At 40.5% G+C, this 19584-nt stretch overlaps 3 protein-coding genes across 3 annotated transcripts in view; 2 read left to right on the top strand and 1 right to left on the bottom strand.

Moving 5' to 3' along the window:
* The first annotated feature begins 860 nt into the window (after positions 1–860).
* On the top strand, positions 861–8020 carry loxa (lysyl oxidase a). The gene is made up of 7 exons (XM_075455325.1): positions 861–1648; positions 1875–1983; positions 2458–2595; positions 3842–3998; positions 6878–6973; positions 7097–7212; positions 7307–8020. The coding sequence occupies exons 1-7, from the start codon at positions 1027–1029 to the stop codon at positions 7311–7313; spliced, it is 1245 nt and encodes a 414-aa protein (XP_075311440.1). The 5' UTR covers positions 861–1026; the 3' UTR covers positions 7314–8020.
* A 1461-nt stretch (positions 8021–9481) lies between these two features.
* snx24 (sorting nexin 24) lies at positions 9482–16446 on the top strand. The gene is made up of 7 exons (XM_075455218.1): positions 9482–9667; positions 10601–10684; positions 13488–13592; positions 13813–13907; positions 14053–14082; positions 14308–14372; positions 14493–16446. The coding sequence occupies exons 1-7, from the start codon at positions 9599–9601 to the stop codon at positions 14561–14563; spliced, it is 519 nt and encodes a 172-aa protein (XP_075311333.1). The 5' UTR covers positions 9482–9598; the 3' UTR covers positions 14564–16446.
* Positions 16447–16867: 421 nt separating this feature from the next.
* The window catches only part of ggcx (gamma-glutamyl carboxylase), a 9059-nt gene continuing 6342 nt past the window's right edge, over positions 16868–19584 (bottom strand). The window contains exons 10-15 of the mRNA XM_075455217.1: positions 19416–19567; positions 19136–19305; positions 18916–19046; positions 18397–18544; positions 17731–17935; positions 16868–17640 (exon numbers count right to left, since the gene is read on the bottom strand). Of these exons, the coding sequence (XP_075311332.1) occupies positions 17481–17640; positions 17731–17935; positions 18397–18544; positions 18916–19046; positions 19136–19305; positions 19416–19567 (966 nt within the window). The 3' untranslated portion in view covers positions 16868–17480. The remainder of the gene's footprint in view (positions 17641–17730; positions 17936–18396; positions 18545–18915; positions 19047–19135; positions 19306–19415; positions 19568–19584) is intronic.

Below are 19584 nucleotides of genomic sequence, written 5' to 3'. Positions count from 1 at the left end.
ACTCTGCTGATAGGTGACCTTGTAAGAAAAGGTGAATCCCTTGTGAGCGTTTGCTGTGGTTTAGCAGCAGCCATCGTGTGGTGTGTTGTGTAGATGCCTGCAAAGAATTTCCTGGTTTGCTGAACAGAACAAAATGAAAACCTAGGATTAAGTTTCCCAACCTATGTATTATCCATCTGGTGTTAGGGTGGTGATTTGACAGGTCTACTGCAAATGACTTAGCTTCATCAGCAGAGAAACACTGGGTCAGCAGTCAGCAGATGAGTGCTTCACGGTTTTAGGAAAGCTCAGACAAGGCTCAGCAAAGCAGAGGGAGTGAGGGGTTGTGGAAAATGGCTTCCCGGAAAAACTTAAAGTGTTGCAGGGCCATCAAAGAGTCATGTTTAGGTTTTTGAGTGGACCAGTGCAGAGGCTAGCAGAGGGTGATACGGTTTGGTTGGGAGTTCATCCAAAAGTCAGGAGATAAGTTATTTATCATTGCAGTTTTTTTTTTGTTTTTTTTTGCTCTGGCAGTTAAAAAGGGAGATGGTCTGACGTAATTTCCAAGGAATAAGTCATATTACTCATATCAGATGGATTTCACAAGAAGTTTGTAAATGTTATTGATGTTAGTTAAAAGTTGCATCTGTTGTTTGTGATGAAGAAAATGAGTTGTTACTAATGATTTAGCAGCCTGTAAAGGGTCAGACCGTGCAGTTATCAAACACACTTGGCTGGGCATCATCACACACCACAGTGGTTATATGAGCAGCAGCAGCAGACTTGTATAACAGAATTATAAACGCCAAATGCTGAACTCCTCCTACTACTCATAATCATCATCATCTCGTAGGGCGCATCTGCAGGCTGCAGGAGCAGAATGAAATGAGTTCACAAGGATACACTGAAACTTAGTTTTTGACTTTCACTTCTCATCAACTTCCTTCAAACAGACATGAAGGATATTTCAGTTTAAGATAAGTGATACCCAGAGCTAATTTCTACAATATTTTTGTTACATTTCAGTGTCTTCTGACTAAGTTCATTATGGATTTACGCGTATTTGGCGCTTCGCGTTACGCATATGCGTATGTCTGCTTATTTGTTTTTCTGCTGCAGTTTGCTCAGTCTCAGAGGAGTCCGGAGACACAACCAAGAAATGAACAAAGACCGGCTCTGCGACAGACGCTACAGTGGTCCCACAACGGAAAAGTTTTCAGCATTTTAAGTCAGGGCTCGGAGTACCAACCACCAAGACGCAGGGGCGCACCTCAGGAGCAAGTGCAAGCGCGACCTGTCACCATCATCCGCGATGCCGACGTAAAACAGGAGGACACCCAGAGCCAGACGGTGGTCCAGCAGCAACAGCAGCCTCCCCGGAGCCTCCCGCAGCCGCTGCAAAGGCTCGTGAGAGGCCATGAGCACCGCGATTATCTTCACCGTGAACGTCCCGGCGAGAGCGCGGGGAGCCGCACAGTCAACGAGACCGAGGAGAAGGTCACTGTCAGTCCATCTTTGCCCAGGAGAGAAGACATGATGGTTGGTGATGATCCATACGACCCCTACAAGTCCATCGATAGTGATAATCCATATTACAATTATCATGACGTTTACGAGAGACCGAGGTCGAGATCGAGACCCGGATATGGCACAAGGTATCATCAGTACGGTAAGAGTGAGGAAAGTGCAAAGATAACGTTTGATTCAGTAGTTTGGTAGATATCTGACAGTAAGAGACGTTTTCGATGGAATAATCAACCAAGCATTGGTTTATTTTTAATCTTTATTTCTTTTTTGTCCATTTTTTTTATATACTTGCCCTCTAAACTTGGCTTGTTTGGTGTTCTGTATTATCTTATTGAATTGTATCACTGTGATTATGTTGTGTGCTGCAGGGCTTCCCGATCTTGTGCCTGAGCCATATTACATTCAAGCCTCTGCCTATGTCCAAAGAGTCCCAATGTACAACTTGAGATGTGCAGCTGAGGAGAACTGTTTGTCAAGGTAGACTACTGTCAGGACTGGGCCACAGGGAGGGGGAACAAATGCTTTTTCAGCCATGTCTGAGTGTGATTCACAGAGCTCTGAGCCATAACAACCACCTAAGTGTTTGTGGATTAGGGATGAACAGTGGAAGCAATGAGAGGAGGTAAAATTAAGCAAATCCTGTCGTTGATGGAGGAGAAAAGGGGGTGGGGTGGTGGATTTCTATAAAAGTTTAATCATAGCTTGCCCGGGCAGGGAAAGCCTGAATGGTAAACACATTATCGAAGCTGAACCCAAACAACCACGTGTCTCCAAGAGATTTTTCCACCCATAATTTACACACAGACTAGCTTCACATAGACCCTGACAGTCTGCCATGCTCAGATGAGGGGATGAAGCAGTAAAAACATCTTTGATGATGTCACCATATATGACGGCGTGTATGTTTTCCCCCATGTAATCACATCTGCTTTCTCTGCTACACGCCTGTAGCTCAGCCTATAGATCAGATGTGAGAGACTATGACACCCGCATGCTGCTGAGGTTTCCTCAAAGAGTCAAGAACCAGGGGACAGCCGACTTCCTCCCCAGCAGGCCACGCTACTCCTGGGAGTGGCACAGCTGCCACCAGTGAGTATAATGCCATGTCAGTGTCAGCGTTGTCCACCTCACCATCACAAGGGGAATCTGTGACTTGTCTTGGCCTCAGTCCTCAGGAGTCTAAGTTGATTTTAGTTTTGCAAGCTTTCTTTTCTGTCTTTATTTGTCACCTTTTCCATTCAGCTCACACAATTAGCTATGAGTCTGACATGGCTTTCTGTCAATTTAGCTCAATTTTAAACTACCAGGAGTATATACATAGGTTAGAATAGCTAGTGATAATCACTAAACTAATGTCATCAAGCAGTTATACAAAAACAATCAAGGCATAGTATGTCAAACTAACTTTTGTAATTATTTACACTCATTTACATGATTTGTAGTTAAAATATATTTCTGATAAGATGTTAAATCAAACACATACAACATGCATCTGAAAATTTCCACTTGGCAATCACTGAAATATAAGGAGTATAAAGTGGAGAACTGTTTAGTTAAGGTTGAGTACACAATGTGTAGACATGATGTTGAGGACCGTATTTATGGCACCCCCAGTTCAACCACAGTTGCGTTACTGTTGGATGGTTTCCACACTTTTTAGAGATTTGGTATCAGGACATAAAACATTTTATATATTTAGGCTTTCAGAATAGGATTTTTTTGTTTTGTTCCAGCATGAAGACAATAAGACCCTGTTCATATTTCATCAGAAGAAATTATTCAACTGCATCCAACTATAGAATGTGATTCCTTTACAACTACAAAGCCAGATTGTAGTGGAATGCAATTTTGTGATGAGGATAGTGAGTCTGGTATTCTGTCCCTTCATCTAGCTAACTTATGGAAAAATGCCTCTTCTATTTTTTCCTTGGAACTACCTCAGTCCATAGTTATGTTGTGAAGGGAGCAATCTGCAGAGCTGCTCCCCAAGAAGGATCTTTCTTGGCAAAGATCCAGTAAACTGTTGATGTAGCCTGTATAGATTTTCAGTCAGTGTTTTGAAAGTCAACTACTGTTAAAATCCAGACTGTTATTCTTTTAGATAGCAGAGGTACCCCAGATTCTAATTCTTTTTCAGCCCACAATAGGTGCATGAGTTACGTGATAGTAAAAAATAAACACCTGTAATAATTTAGTCATTGTGCCTAAAGCCATTTCAATTAAATATACTCACACGTTAATCAATAATCAGGTAAATGATAGTTAGTTGGTGGTTGTAAAAGAAAAAAGGTCACTGTGTTAATCGCATTTTGTCTCCTCTGCGGTTGTTCTGCAGGCACTACCACAGCATGGATGAGTTCAGCCACTATGACCTTCTGGATGCCAGCACTCAACACTCAGTGGCAGAGGGCCACAAGGCCAGCTTCTGCTTGGAGGACACCTCCTGTGATCATGGATACTACAGGAGATATGCCTGCACCTCACATACCCAGGTCTCAAATCTGAAGACTTAACCCCAAATGCTGTCTGGAGTAAATCCTATTTTAAAGCTGCTCTTTTTCATGTCCTCGTTTCAACATTTTTGTCGCATAACATGACATGAAAGCTTTACTTTCAAGAAAGATGGTTGAAAATGGTGGAATGTGAGATAGCTGCTCATTTTTGGTTTGAAGAGCAGTAAACTTAGCCTGGGCGAAAGCCGACTGTTGACTCCGTCAAACAGTCTGGAAAAACCCAAGAGGAATCCGTTTCCATGGAGGGTGGGACCTTACTCAGCAACTTAAATTCATTGGAGTTCCCTTAACCAATCAGTAATGTTTAGAAAGGACGTAGGTTATGCGCCGAGGTTCATGCTTACTCTCGCGAGGCTCTAGCTCGCGAATCACGCTTCCCACATCCGCTTTCATTATACCGGTACCATTTGATAAATCAAACTTTTCCCAAAGCCAGTTGGAAGGAGAGCTACGACATCCTTGCCACTAACAAAATTGACGAGGCATTCCTCTTGCTCTTGTTTTAATTGTGTAATGCTCCCCAGAGTTGAGACAACTTCATGGATAGCTTCTAGCGTTCTTCCGTCGCCATGTTTATTTCCGCTGCGGTTGAACTACAATTATATGGACTACAATGGACTCCGCGCGTGAGTTCTGCGTCACCACTCGCAACTGTTTGCTGATTGGCAAAACACTGAGCGAACCGAGGTAGGGGGATTTGGCCAGACTATGTGCGGAGCCAAAATCTTTGGGCGGAAGTACGTAGGATGGCGTCGCCAGGCTACAGTAAACTAGCCAAGGAGAGAGAACTTTTCAAATGTATTTAATGCTGATGTCATGAAGTACATAAAGCATAGTGTGGTCTACATCAAGGCATTTCAGGAGCAGAGCTCCTTTCTGGGAGACAATGACTCCCTTTAATGAGGATTCAGGGCTTAAACTGTACAAACCTTTTACATGCACTAAAGGCTATAAAAAAACACCAAAGTAAAGGAAAAAGCAAACATTCTAATGCTGTATGTCCTTTTTAGCCTCATTCGGGGTGCTGTTTAGGCTTTATAACCCACACAGCTGCACTCGCTTTCACTGAATAGGCAATGATTTTGAGAAAAAAAGCACAGAGAACTATAACAAAGTTAGCAAATAGCTTGCAAAAGTGGAGCAAAAACAAACAAACAAAAGAAAAACTAAAATGTGAACTGGTATTTTGCACTTATTTGTGAGTAGGCCAGATTTTTTTTCATATGAATGAATACATATTTTGGATAGTCGATTTTGCTAAGAAAATTGTTGTCTGTACAGCTTCTTTTGATCATTACATTTGGCCTTCAAGTGGCCCAATGCAATATCATCTAACCCGTTAGCTTCTATTTTCTGGAATAGCAACATTATGTATCTACAAGCATGCTCATATTGTAAGTTATTACACTGCACACCAGGTAAACTACGTCTAACTAGTCCATTTAAAAGAGACAAATAGTAAAATACAAATAGCTCTTCTTAACTATGCGTGTAACACATAGACAGTTTTTTGTAATATATTGTTTTTTTTGTTTTTGTTTTTTCTACTTTAGAATGTACTTACTTGTTTCAGTGGATAACATTAAATGTTAACTCTTTTTAAGTGAGGTCGTGTGATGTACTTCTGAGCTGTCAATGCCTTCAGTAGACAGCAGTGACTGCACTCTTGGAGACTCTTTAGAGAATCAGACGGGAGAATCTGTTCAGAACCAAGAAAAGAAAATTCTTTGTCATCATTTGCAACAACTCAGAAATCTTATAGTGGTACAAACAAACTGTATGTTGTGTATTTTTACACTGTGTCACTTCTGCATCAGATCAAGTTATTTTTTTATTATCAATGGGACAATAGTTTCTTTACTAAAGAGAGCCCATATTGCAACATGATCCTTCTTATGCAGACTAAAGTCTGAAGCTAAAGATACTTGGTGTAAAAGTCAAAACTCAATTACATTTTCGCAGTTTCAGTTGTCTCAGATTGCAAAAGATTTGCTGTTCTGAGAAGCTGTTGGCTTAGTTTTCTTGTCAGAATTCCTCCCTGATTCTTCAAACTGAGAGCGCTCTGTCTGCTGTCTCCTGTGCTAGTAAGATACTGACTACTTGTTAAACCAATCCCACTCAAAAGAATAGGAATATCCATTTCACATTGTTTTTTATTCCATTCAAATGCCCCTGTTTTAGAGAGCAGCCACTATACTGGAACTCTGAATTGATTTAATTATTTACATCTGAGCTTTTTGTTAAAATAGCTTTTTAAACATTGTGATGGATATATATATGGCTGTAATGTATGACTGTACAGTTATATTGTTAAGTCTAAAGTGAAGATAACAGCAAACATAATGTCTTTACTTACGTGCAGCTTACTGAAAGAGCTGTTTGGTAGGTTTTACTTCATAAATGTCTACATGGTGATGGTGGAGCCCACAAAAACAAGCACTCTTTTATTGAGGAAGCGGCTTTTGAGCCAAAATCTTTAGAATTTCCTTTTGCACAAGGCAGTGGTGATTGTGATTTAACGAGCTCTTGTCTGTCCTCTGAGATGATTCCACCTGTCTGAACGTCTGTGGTCAGCTGCTCAGCACATGAATGAATTTTCCATCAAGGGCCCCACTGTTTTGTGTTTTTTTTCCAACAGATTTTCTTCTCCCTTTCTGTTGACATTACATCCAAAATCACCCAAACTAGACTTAAGCATGGTTCTAATTATTGTTCTGTTGTTGTAATATCTGACTGTAATGACACAAAGAAATGTTGATGAAATTAAATCTGCCACTAAGTATGTAAAAAAAAGCCAGCATAGTTTAATAAGACGTTTCCTTATATAATTCTTTATATGGATGCTGTCCAATGTGCAGGGCCTGAGCCCAGGGTGTTATGATACCTACAACGCAGACATCGACTGCCAGTGGATTGACATCACAGATGTGAAACCTGGCAACTATGTCCTCAAGGTTTGTTATAAATATCAGATAACTTCCCTCAGAGACCCCTCTCGAGTAGTTCCATGTCTGCCTTTTATCAAGCCTTTCTACCATACCAATTTTTATTTTTCTACACATGCTTGTTCTCCACAGATCAGTGTAAATCCTTCCTATCAGGTCCCAGAGTCAGACTACAGCAACAATATTGTGCGCTGTGAGGTCCAGTACACTGGCAACTATGCTTACGTGTCAGGTTGTCACATGTCAGCGTAAGTATGAGCATGAGGTGACACATGTGTAAATTTCTTTTTCTTACACGTATTCTCATGTTGGTTTGATTATTTTTTTCATTTCTTTTTTCAGATATTAAGAAACAGCAGTGATCAGCAGGGATTCAGCAGACTTTTCATGTGAATGACTTTGTGGAGGAACACCTACAGACACATGTGAAACAACACAAGTTGAGATTCATTAAAACGCGTTCAGTTAGCTTGAAATTGAGAAAAGAAAAAAAAAGCAGGAACCCTCTGGCATTATAGCACCAGATGATGTTTAATTATTCTATGCTTATGAGGAAAAAAAAACATGTTTTATTATTCTCCTCACTGAGAAGCTTTTTCACAATATTTTCTAATTTCTTACATCTATTGAATCGTACTGTTTGCTTGCATCTCATACCACTTGAAATATACTTAAAGAGCTTTGAGAAGTAAGATATAAGCATAAAGCAGCATTTTCTCATTCTTTAGTCAATATACCACGTTTTAAAACGAACCCGTTTGTTTAAAGGAAAGTATATTTGTTATATTTATATGCAACAAATTAAACTCTTTACTCAAAAGCTTTTCATGAAGCTTACTTGAATACAACTTTAAGATTTTGTCTCACAGTTTGAAGCTTCTTGTTTGGAAGTGACTTTTCTCTCCTCTTCTTGTCTTTGTTTCTTTTATATTTCTATGTTGTTGTCTTTGCTCGCCACAAACACACTTGCTTTCTGCTTTTCTGACATAATGGAACTAAGTGTTAACTCTATCTCCAGCAGAGACGTACTATGTTGTTTTGACCATCCCTGATTAATACAGAAAACTTAAAAACCTTGATCTCCTTTTTTTCATCACATTCTTCATAAAAAGCTTCACAGTCGGTTTGTACCACAGGCTTTGTATCAAAATGAATTTTTAATGTCTGAAAACCCTCCAACATCGTCAGACTTATTTCCTGGGTTGGTAATATTTTCAAAAACTGATAATTCAATTCAATTCAGTCCAGTTTCATTTATATAGCACCAAATTACAACAAATATCATCTCAAGGCACTTCAATAATATAGTCCAATTCAAGCTAATTGGAGTTCAATTTATTTGTAATCATAATCCAATGAAATCCATCCATCCATTTTCTATACCTGCTGAAATCCGTCGGTCGGGTCGCGGGGGGGGGGGGGGGGGGCTGGAGCCTATCCCAGCGGTCAATGTTGGACAGCCAATAATAAAGAATTACAGTCGTCCAGTCTTGAAGTAACAAATGCATGCACTAGTTTTTCTGCATCACTCTGAAACAGGATGCTCCTGATTTTGGCAATATTACTAAGGTGAAAGAAGGCAGTCATAGAAACTTCTTTTACATGTGAGTCAAAGTACAGATCCTGGTCAAAAATAACTCCAAGGTTCCTCACTGTAGTACTAGAAGCCAAGGAAATACCATCTAGAGTAATTATATAGCTAGACAATTTCTCTCCGAAGTGCTCAGGTTCAAAGATAATGACTTCAGTTTTGTCTGAATATAGAAGCAGACAGTTCTGAGTCATCAAAGTCTTTATGTCTTTCAGATATAGTCCGACCAACCTATTGGGTTGATCTGGTTTTATAGATAAGTACAGCTGAGTATCATCAGCATAGTAATGGAAATTTATGCCATGCTGTCAAATAATGTTACCTTATGGAAGCATGTATAAAGTGAAAAGAATTGGTCCAAGATAGACAGACAGGACTTTAACAAGTAATAAGTTTATTATCTTGGCAACACTCATTTAAACATATCAAGTGAATCTAAATGTTATTCATATTTTACACATTATAACATCTTAAGTGTGTATTTTTAAGTAAGTGTGATCAATTTTCCCATTACGTAAGGTTTTTGGATAAACAAGTTACACATGTAATACGTTAAACAGAAGTTGCTATCAAATAAAATGAGTTGTCGCAGTGTTTATATTGTCGACAAATACTACATCATAATGAGCACTCTTAAACATCTTTATGGCTGCTTTATCTACATAGTTGTTCACTTTAAACAATCTATGACTTGCTTTTATGCTATGGCTTGAATGCTAAACTTTTAACTCTGCTTTGTTGATAGTATGAATCAGTCTACATTTGCAATCAAACTGATGTGATAAGCCATCCTAGAATAAGCTACATGAAGTCAAATATGTTCAATCAAATAATATTAACGTTGCGTTTAAGTCAGACAGCCGTCATTATCCTCCGCTCCACCAGGGGGCACCACCGACACCCAGCTCCGCTTGTTTGAATTCAGTTATTTTTATCAAGCTTTCTGTCAGACAAACTGGAGCAAACCATCAGCAGCGTGAGTGTGTGTGTTTGTATGCGCCAGAAGATCATCGACAAAACCGTACACTTTTTATCAGGTGAAAATGCATCCGGTCCGAGTGTCAATTCCTTCGTTTCGTTCAGAAAACAACTCGATCGAGAGAGGATACACGGTAAGCTCCTCACAACAATCTCTGTGTGTCTGCCTGTCTGTCGCTGATGTGTGTTTTTTTCACCCATATAAACCCATATAATTACCATCACAATTATTATACCCTATAATATTGTAAACAGTCCGTTTGGTTTGTTTGAGACTGATCAGATGAGTCCTGAATTCACCTTGTGTTCGTTCTCTTTAAAAATGTCAGCCTTCACATATCCAAAGAGCAAAAACTTGCTGACTTTTGACTTTGTATCGACCTAAAGAGCCCGTGAGTCTGTGCTGGCATCTATTAAAGGCGTATTTTTCTGAAAGGCGAGAAAGTGTGCAAAATTTCACATGAAAACTGCAGCAAAATCAAGAAAAACGTGTAAGAATTGGACTTTTAGTTAGGCCTACATTATGACCCCAGTGTTATATCTTGGTGTCTGAAATTTGACCCAGAGACTACAATTTTAAATGGAAGACATTTGTGTGGCACCCTTCTTGTCCAATTGACCACCACCTCAGTAATCACTGCAAAGTCCACGTGTCCACATATTATCAAGCATTTTAACTGTTTTATAATTCAGCAAATGCTCAGATTTCACTCGTAACAGCTGTTTGTTTGTTTTTTCTTGCATGCACCAGCATCATTAGTAGTTACTATTTGTTGCCTTTTCTATCATCTGCTTAGTTAAGTTGCATTACTGCCACTGCTGTCATTCAAAGTCAATTTCCTCTTTTACACAATGCTGGGAGTCTTTCACAGAAGTAATCAGCTGAGTGACGGAAGTGGATGACGGTCAGCTCGGGGAAGTGTTGCAGCAACTCTTGACAGATCACGCCACAGCGGCCAGATGTTTCCCCTTTCCAACTTGCTGACCTCTGCATTAGCACCCGCCCGCTGACTCGTGGAGATGTTCCCTTAACAAGCAGCGCTGACTTGTTTTTGCCTTTCTTTCAGGTCTTCAGAATTGACGTGCTTATGAATGGCAGACTGCATACTATTGAGAAACGCTACAGTGAATTTCACACCTTGCACAAAATGGTGAGATTTGGAGCATCCCCGGATTTTTATCCGTACTTCGCTGGTCTGTTATGATTTCTTTGTGGCCAAGTGTGTGACCTTTGCCTTTGATATGCGAAAGTGGTCCCATTTTCCATTTGAAGGGTCATATTAGCCGCATTCACACTGTAGGAACCTTTGGCAGTTCCTATAACCTTTTAAGGAACGGGGCCGTTTTCTCCCGCATTCGCACATACAGGAACTCGGGACCACGGCCCTCAGTTCCTATAACCATTTTAGCTCCTTCTCCGAGGCTGGGTCTTTTTGGGGTTCTATAGAACGCATCTGACGGAGGTGTTTGGTGGTTTGTAGCTACGCCCCTTGTCATGCTGTCACGGCTGAAATGTTTACTCAAACCACACAGCCACAACCTGCGCGTGTTTAATAAGTTAAACTTACACGTTGTCTCCTTTGTCTGCGGCGCTCTGCTCTCCTTTCTTCTTTCATGAAACCAAGAAGTATCGCCTGCGCTCGATCCTTTGTCACCGGACTCTCTCTGTGAGCTCTTCCAGCCTTGATGTTAGACGCCTGATGTGATCGTCCATGATTAATATCACCATCATGCGGACCATGAACACGGTGGCCTCCCCGCTCTCCATATTAGCTTCTTTGTGGTGTTTTTTTCTTCTCTCCTTACTTTCGCGGGTTTTGTTTTCTTTTGTTGTTGAATGTGGCGCTAAAGTAACACGTCACTGACGCAGACGGCTGCGCCGCATCAGTCCCGACCTGGTCCCGACTCATGTGCGAATGCAGACTGAAAGAGTTATCAGAACGAAATTCGAGGAGGACCGTTCTTAGAACGGCTCTGTCCGAATGCGGCTATTCATTGCTGACATTTGAGGAACAACAGCATTGTGATATATCTGTGCTGTGTTGTTTCATGTGCTAAAACATGTCAGTCTCCACATCATTTTATGAGTTGAATGACATTTTTATATGTTGATTGTGGTTTTAATGTATTTCCTTCATCACTTTTGTAATTAAAAGCTTTTCCTGCATGATCTTTAACAGAATTTTCTCTTCGGTAAAAACAAAAACAACAACGGTTTTATGATGGCAACAGGCTTTAATTGCTTGAACAATTAATGAGATACATTTCTCTTTAAAATAAAAAACTCTTTTGGTGATGTATGTAGCCTCTACTAGCAGATCCAGTGCTGTGGCTCTTCATTTACTGTATTTTCGTGGTGTTTAAGAGCAAAACTGAGAAGTGCATAGACAGTCACAGGAAATCAGTGCAGGGAATACTCAGCGAGCTTCATGGTGGTAAACCCCGTTCACCACACTGGCTTGTTTGAGGTTGTACATGAGCTCCTGTCTCTATCCTGTTCATTAATTTGCACTTTGTTTGATTTGCAGCTCCCTGTCAGTAAAGATCTATGCAGGAGGAAATGATTAAATGAGATAGGCCGCCTGTTTTACTGCTCCGCTATTCCACGTGTTGACTCACTGAGACATCTGAATACAACAGAGGCATCGCAAATATTCTTCACACCGACTGTGTTTCTTTAGCCTTTAACTATACGAACGTGTCCAAAGTGCCCTCTTTCCTTTTGGCCCTCGCTGTTCATGCTTTTTTTTTTTTTTTTTCTCCGAATCCTCGTCGCTTCTCAGAAACTCTTGATAGCAATTCAGGAAAAGATGCTTAATCTTTATTGCTTTTTTAAATTTTTAGTTTAAAATGCAGTATTTATTTATTTTTTATTTTTTAAATTGTCCACCTTTTCCAGCTAGTTTGTCCAGAGGACTCTCCACATGGTTCTGTGTAACAAATCTAGCGAATCAGGTCAGCATTAGCGGACAAAATGTGAAAGCAAGTGGCTTTTATGACCACATATCATGCTACATTGCCTTGTCAAACATTTTTAATTCAATGAATCCCAATTTATACCAGATACAAACCATTGTACCACGTTCGTACTCTCATACAGACGGACAAACCAAGCAAAGTCGCTGAGAACAAAGGGGAAGTTTGTTAGCTTTTAGATTCCTTGACATCAGCAAAGATCTGATTATGAATATTTTATTTTATAGTATTTTTTATCTTCATTTTATTTCTGACAAGGTTGAATTTCTTTTTATTCCACAGCTGTTAAAGAATCCAGATCTAAACTATTCAGTCAACAGGTGACTGCTCTGGTTTGAATCATTAACCTGCAGACACCAGGACAAATTTTGGCTGCTTTTTATTAGTTTGCACACAGATTTCCCCTTTTTATACGTCAGAATTCCTGAAATGAATACATTTCGTGACACCACTGTGAAGAAAACGCAGACGGGCTCAGACATTTCCACCTCCGTGCTTTAATCTCAGTGCAGTCTGTCTGGATTTTTTTTACTTTGTTTGTTTTGTCCTTTCACATTTTCTACCAACAGGTCCGTGTGCACTGAAAATACCACACATCTCTGCAAACTGCTGACTTTCTGTGCATTAATCTCAACAACTTTAACTTAGAATCCTTTACTGCTGCGTCATTCTCCCCCTTATTCGATGTAACTTGCGGTCTAGCCTGCTTCTTTCAAATATAATCTTTTTGGCTCACAAATCCTCCAACCTACTGGCAGCGAGGCTGTTCAAATCAAATCTTCTTTGCTCAAACAGCTTTTTTGCCTTTAAAAAGTTAAAGTTAAGTTTAAAAACTTTCTCTGAGTTCACGTCACCTGTCACTGGTATTTTCAGCGGTTTAAGTGGCAAATATATGTTTATAATTGTGCTAAATTTATTAATTAATCTTCAGTCTGTACTGCTGTGTATATATTTGATATTTTTTCTAAATTTCTCCAGCTAAAGAAGAGCATAAAGCCACCTGAAATCCCCTCAAAACATGTCAGAAACTGGGTTCCTAAAGTCCTGGAGCAGAGGAGGCAAGGCTTGGAGCTCTACCTGCAGGTACTCTCGTACACTTCCACTCCTCCTTATACCCCCAAATGAAGAACTTAAACCTCTTTTGCATCATGCGTAGTCTCTGCTTTCACCAAATGGAACTTTTGTGGAACCCAAAGTGAAGCTCCTGCAGGGTGGTTAAACAGAATCCTACTGGTCACTCGGAGCACTTTGGTTTTGTCCCGCTGCTCTGTGTACTCGCTGAAATTTGCTTTTGTTTTGTCAGACTATAATTATGGAAAATGAGGCTCTTCCAAAGATATTCCTGGATTTCCTAAACATCCGCCATTTTCCTTCAGTGCCAAAAACCGAAAGCTGTGGGTGAGTTGAAACTGTAGGTTTGCCTCAAAATAAATAAAAAAAAAAAAAAAAAAGAAAAACAATGAACAGTTTTTGTTGGTGGGAGAGTTTTGTTCCAAGGACAGAGGAGAACTACGTGGCCTAACTTTCACTTTGGTCTTAACAGGTCCTTCGATACAGACTCAGTAGAGTCAAGGTGAGTCATTTTGAGCTTCCTCATTCGTATGAGCCAGCAGGTCAGGTTTTTAAGTACAGGTTTTGTACTTTAACCGGTTAAAAATCAGCCATTGTTTACTCTGCTCTTGAACTTCACTCGTCATACCAATGACCCGACCTGTTTTTCCATTTATATGCAGCTCCGTTACCCCCTCACTTCTCCAGCTTTAATTCTTTTTTCTTTTTTTTTTTTTTTTTTTTCCAGTAAACTTTCCCATCAGCCTGTCATGCTGTTTCTGAGAGACCCCTATCTGCTGCCATCTGCACACGGTGCGTTCAGTCTGCTGATGCACAGCATCGTGAGATCCTCATTTGTTCTCCGCTGAAAATATTGCATATTAGTGAGCTGTGCACCTTAACTGACCAAAACCTTATCCTCTTCACTTTCAGACACATTGTCTAATGTTGTGATTGAAGGTGTGATACGTGGAGTTTTCTGCCAAGATCTTCAGCTGAGGTAGAGCTGCGGGGATGGATATGAAGGACACGTCAGCACAAATATATGCTTCATATTCTCACACCATTCCAGGTGTGCACAAGATACACTGAGCCGCATTTATATTATCCAAAGCATATAACAAAAATCCATTATTTTTTTAAACAAAAAGATGCCTGTAGGATCTTTACCCAATTCCTCACATTTTAAAGTATGAACACTAACTCATTCATTGTCCGTAAGCCCACTGACACTCAGACGAGTTCCAGTTCAAAACGTCTCTGAACTTCAAAGTTGAACAGTATGTGAAACTGAGATTATTTTCGGAGTGATAGAGCTAAAAACGTTGTTACAGATTAATTGAGAACTCCTATCTTTTATAGGAGAGCAATGAGAGAAATGGATGCACAGGATCAACTGAAAATATCGACAAGAGGCTCATTCACGTAGGGAGGAATTGAGAGGGCTTTTTGAGATTGCAGTAGAGAGGAGATGGTGATGACTGCTGGAGTAAAAGTCCCGTCAGTTTTCCAGAGGCAGACGATGGAGCGTTTTCAGCTCTCGAGGACAAAGGGAAAGATCGGAGTGTGGAGCTGGCCGGCAAACAGAGAGGTGCCACTCCCTCTGTAGCACTTTTGATGTGGGTTCTTTTTTTATTTGTTTTAAGCTGCCAATTGGAGGCAGCTGAGGGAGTGTGGTGGGACAAAGTGGGGGAATCTTTTTCTATTTTTCTAATTTTTTTTTGAGGGATTGAAGAGGCCAGTAGTGCATCCTGCTGGAGTTGAAAGCTATGTGGCTCTGATTTGGACCTAGACATAGAGGACATGGAGCACGAGAGAACAGAGCCTGTTAGAAAGTACTGTAGCGTTGACAGCGGTGCTAGTGAGCTTTGCTCGGCTACCGGAGGAGCTGCTTAGTTCTGTAAGGCGGTGAGCTTGAGCTTTTGGGCAAACAGCCAGTTTGAAACAAAAATATAAGAGATTTGATATGCGGCACAAACTTAGCGAAGTTCTACAGGTGGACATCATCCCAACTGTACGAAACAGATTCAGACAGCGATTTTAGTTCCCTACCCAAGTCTTGTCACATGTGACACTACAGGCAGAGTTTTACCTCTTTTCCATCAGTTTCGCTCTGCCTTTTGATTCTGCTCCATTCAGGACTCGTGGAGCCTTGACGCTATGTACCAACCCTTCCTCTTGTTTTCACACAGCCCAATCATAAGAAGGATGTGTCGTTAGCAGAAGCCGTCGCAAATCCTCTCTTTCCAGCCTGTAAAATATGACACTTGAGAACTATCCCGTTTTACTAAAAAACAAAAACAAAACAGCTCTTAGGGCTCTGAACCAATTTATGTTTTGGTGACAGTGCTCAAAACAGTTGAAAGTTGTATCAGTGAAATCTGAGTCACAGGGTTTCATCTGTGATCGTCGGCACCCTAGACATAAACGTACACGCTCGCCTATTTAGATTATAGAAAAAGTATCTAGTTGAATCTAGCTTTAATCTATGCAAAAGTATGTAAGCTCAAAGAAAAAACAAAAAGGGAACTATGTTAATCATTTGGTCAACGAGCTGTTCCTGTCACATATTTCAGGATCTGCCTTCAGACTCTGTATATACACACACACACACACAGGCTTTGTAGCTGTAAGTGCAAGTAAATTTCCACACCAAGGTTTTAGTTTTTTGCGTGATTGTGAAGTTCATGTTGATCAGCGTCACTTAAGACCAGCGTCTAACACTAACACCAGCCATATTACAGTTAAAGTTGAATTTACACATAATGGAGAAGCTGTGGCGATTAGAGGCCCAGTTGTCTGTTACATAAAGGGATGCAAATGTTGCTTTGTGTTTCTAAAGAAGTATTAAAAATGTGGCAGTTGACTTGTTGCCAGTAAAATATTGTGCAATATGAGATGAGATATTTGAAGTTGTGAACACTTAATTGACAAGTATTTTTTTTGGAACTGCGACTTTTTTTTGGAGCAGTAAACAATGATTTAAGCTATCCGACCTGCCTCGTTGAGCCTTTTATACAACAGGACCTTGACTACACAACACTGATAACTACACGTTTCTATTTAGTGAAATGAAGTCTGAACAATGAACCTCAGCTAAAAAAAAGAAAAAGAAAATCATGATTGTGTCCAAAGCGAAGGTAGAAGCTCATTGTGAAGATTAATAATTATTTATTTTGTGTAACATTGTGTGCTGACTTTATGGAATGTTGTTTCTGTGCCAAACTACAGTGAATTCTGCTGTAACACTTCGACATTAACACTTTGTGAAATACTAACACCAATAAAATTCAGTGTTCACGCAAACCTTCTTTGTCCGACTCAAAGTTGATTTTTAATTAAATAAACATCAAATTTATTGACATCATTAGAAAAGTTACTAGAAAAAGTTGCAGTTAGACAGTTGTTTTTACATCATTAGCCGTCAGTTTCTCTCACATTGTAGAAAAAAAAAAAATTCACAACAGTAAAACTCCTTGAAAAACGGTTAATTCGCTTGAATCTCTCCCCTTTAAAACATAATAACGCATTCCTGTCGCATGCTGCACATCATCTCTAAACAAAGCAGCATTTGTAGTGTAGCATGTTTATATGGATCATATAATTCCTTGTAGCCTTTCTGAGCACATATGTCTTTATGCTGCTATTTGATCACATCACCCAGCCACACAATCTCAACATACAGGGTTCAGCAACTGAAACGCATCTTCTGCAGTATGTTCAGATTCGTAAATGATAGCAAAGTTTTGACTTGACGTCTGGAAATAATCTCAAATGCTAAATATTTCAGAGAAATTAAGACTGCTTTGATGCCTGGGCAGCGAGTAACAGTCCAGTAGTAACGCACACATTGATTGGAATGCGTGTTTCAGCACCTGCAGTTAATTCACCAGTTTTCTTGATACTTTTGTCTCAATGGCTCTAAAGTTCTCCATGACCAACTTCGTCTTTGAGCCTCTCATCTTGGTTGGCTTCTGCTTGAGGTTCTTTAAAGTTGGCAAAGGCAACTTCTCTTCTCAGCTGCTCCAGAGGAGGGAGACCTACCGCCAGGTTTCGCACTGCGATGGCCGTCATCAAGAACCTTCGAGACAAAGGATCCGAGTCGAGAGATTTGTTGCACATTTTCTGTGTTAACACAGCAAACCCTGTTTGTTACTGTGAGAATACTCACCCCCGCCGTATCGTGTAGTACTTCTTCACAGCAAAGCGGTCCAGTCGCTCTAGCACACCAGCCTCCCTGCGTTTCTTCACCTCCTTTATCCGACGCTGTCTCTTCAGGAACAGACGTACAATGGGGTCGGTGGCGTTGACTTCTGCCCCTTCGTTGTCGTCTGCAGTCATAAGAGGCTGCAGCTCAGGAGGAAGAGGCTCAGTTTCTGTGGGGCAAGACAACATGTGATGGGCTTGTTTTGATCTCTAAAGCAAAGTTCACACACGGGAAACAAAAGAACAAAATATACAGAAAAATGCGGGACTTTCAGGCATTTTAGATGTGTCGGATTCCTAAAAGTGCATAAAGTGGAACCATCGGGAAGATCCCAAATTCAGTCTGCAACATCACAGCAAACCAAAACATAGATTCAGAGTCATAAACAACTATGTGCAGTGATAGGACCAACAAGAACTGAAAGAGAAGGAATAAACACCACAGAGGGCTGATCTCAACTTCTTTTATCAGTCTGAAATTACACAAAGACACAAAATATTGGCAGTTCTTTCAAAACGTTTTCAACAACCAACCTGCCAAGTACCATGCTAAATTGTACACTTGATGCCATCAGGAACTAAGCCCACTGCAACAATTTTAAAGCAGTTGAGAAGATGCTCGTGTTTTCACCTGTTCCATTGCGGACACGTTCCTGGAGCTCAAACAGCTTGGTGAAGTTTTCCTGCAGTGCTGCCTCTGTTGTGTTGACATAGATGTACATGTAGCAAGATGGGTCTTCAGAGACCGTGTACACCTTATGGTAGGCCCCAGCAGGAACCTGCACACATCCACATTATGGCAAATTAATACTACATATATTTATATACATTTCAATATTTTAGTCAGTTTTGTATATCAACATGTATTTTAACCCATTTTGTCATTCATTTCTGTATCACTTCAGCTATTTCCCAAGTGATTATGCTTTTCTCATCTCCCAATAACTTCCTGACAGACATTCCAGATGGTTTTGGGATCATGATCTTGCAAGAATCCATTTGCTGTGATTTGGAAATTACTGGGCTCTCTGACTACTCCGAGATTGGTTTCAGAAACTTGCCCGGCTGGTTTTCTCTTGCCGTCTTACTGTCGCCTACTGAAAGTGTTCATGGTGGGTCACTGGCAGAGATTTATGGTGCGTAACTGTACCTTTAACTGTTCACCAGGCTGCAGAGTGTAGTTCTTTTTCTCCTCCACTATCTCAACATTCACTCGCCCCTGTAACACGTGGACGCTGGTGTTGCCCAGATCTTCGCTCACAAAGTTTTCCAAGTGCAGACCTGGAGGTAAACAAGCTGTCAGTTAGCACAAATGCAGTCATTCCTTCCATCTGAAAAAAACACATATCGGTGAATGAGAGATTTGCAACCTGGGAAATCAGCAATGAAGACTATCTCTGTCTGGTTGTCCAAACTGCCCTCTATCTCCTGGAACTTGGTCCTCCAGGGTGAGAGGTCCACCAGCAGAGGCATCAGCCACGGGTTTGGTTGGAAAGGGGACCAGTCAGCCTTCACAATATCCACCCGAGGATCAAAGATCCTTCAAGAAGAGTCCAGAGCAAATTCAAAACTCACACCCTTATTCTACTTTTATTCTTAGGACATAACAATTTTAAAAGCGTTTTCATCCGAATCAAAATACTTTCACACCTTTGCTGAAAACGTTCATTGATCGACACCCAGATATCAAAGTAGATTTCAGGTTCAGAGATGTTGTAGCGTGGCAGTAAATCACTGAGACACGTAGCGTACTGCTTCAGCATGTCTCCGTGGTCTTTCCAGCGGCGGCTCTGTGTGAACACCTACAATACACAAACGG

This window comes from Odontesthes bonariensis, chromosome 22 (assembly GCF_027942865.1).
Source record: "Odontesthes bonariensis isolate fOdoBon6 chromosome 22, fOdoBon6.hap1, whole genome shotgun sequence".
Lineage (NCBI taxonomy): Eukaryota > Metazoa > Chordata > Actinopteri > Atheriniformes > Atherinopsidae > Odontesthes > Odontesthes bonariensis.
Note: the sequence above shows the minus strand (reverse complement) of the source record. Positions and strands in the feature narration are given on the sequence as shown.

Bases quoted from the DNA above. Each gene is read 5' to 3' on its own strand.
- loxa (XM_075455325.1), top strand. From the start codon at position 1,027: ATGGATTTACGCGTATTTGGCGCTTCGCGTTACGCATATGCGTATGTC. The intron at 1,984-2,457 runs GTAGACTACTGT...ACACGCCTGTAG, and splicing joins GAGGAGAACTGTTTGTCAAG to CTCAGCCTATAGATCAGATG. The intron at 3,999-6,877 runs GTCTCAAATCTG...TCCAATGTGCAG, and splicing joins CCTGCACCTCACATACCCAG to GGCCTGAGCCCAGGGTGTTA.
- snx24 (XM_075455218.1), top strand. From the start codon at position 9,599: ATGCATCCGGTCCGAGTGTCAATTCCTTCGTTTCGTTCAGAAAACAAC. The intron at 13,593-13,812 runs GTACTCTCGTAC...TTGTTTTGTCAG, and splicing joins GCTTGGAGCTCTACCTGCAG to ACTATAATTATGGAAAATGA. The intron at 14,083-14,307 runs GTGAGTCATTTT...TTTTTTTTCCAG, and splicing joins ACAGACTCAGTAGAGTCAAG to TAAACTTTCCCATCAGCCTG.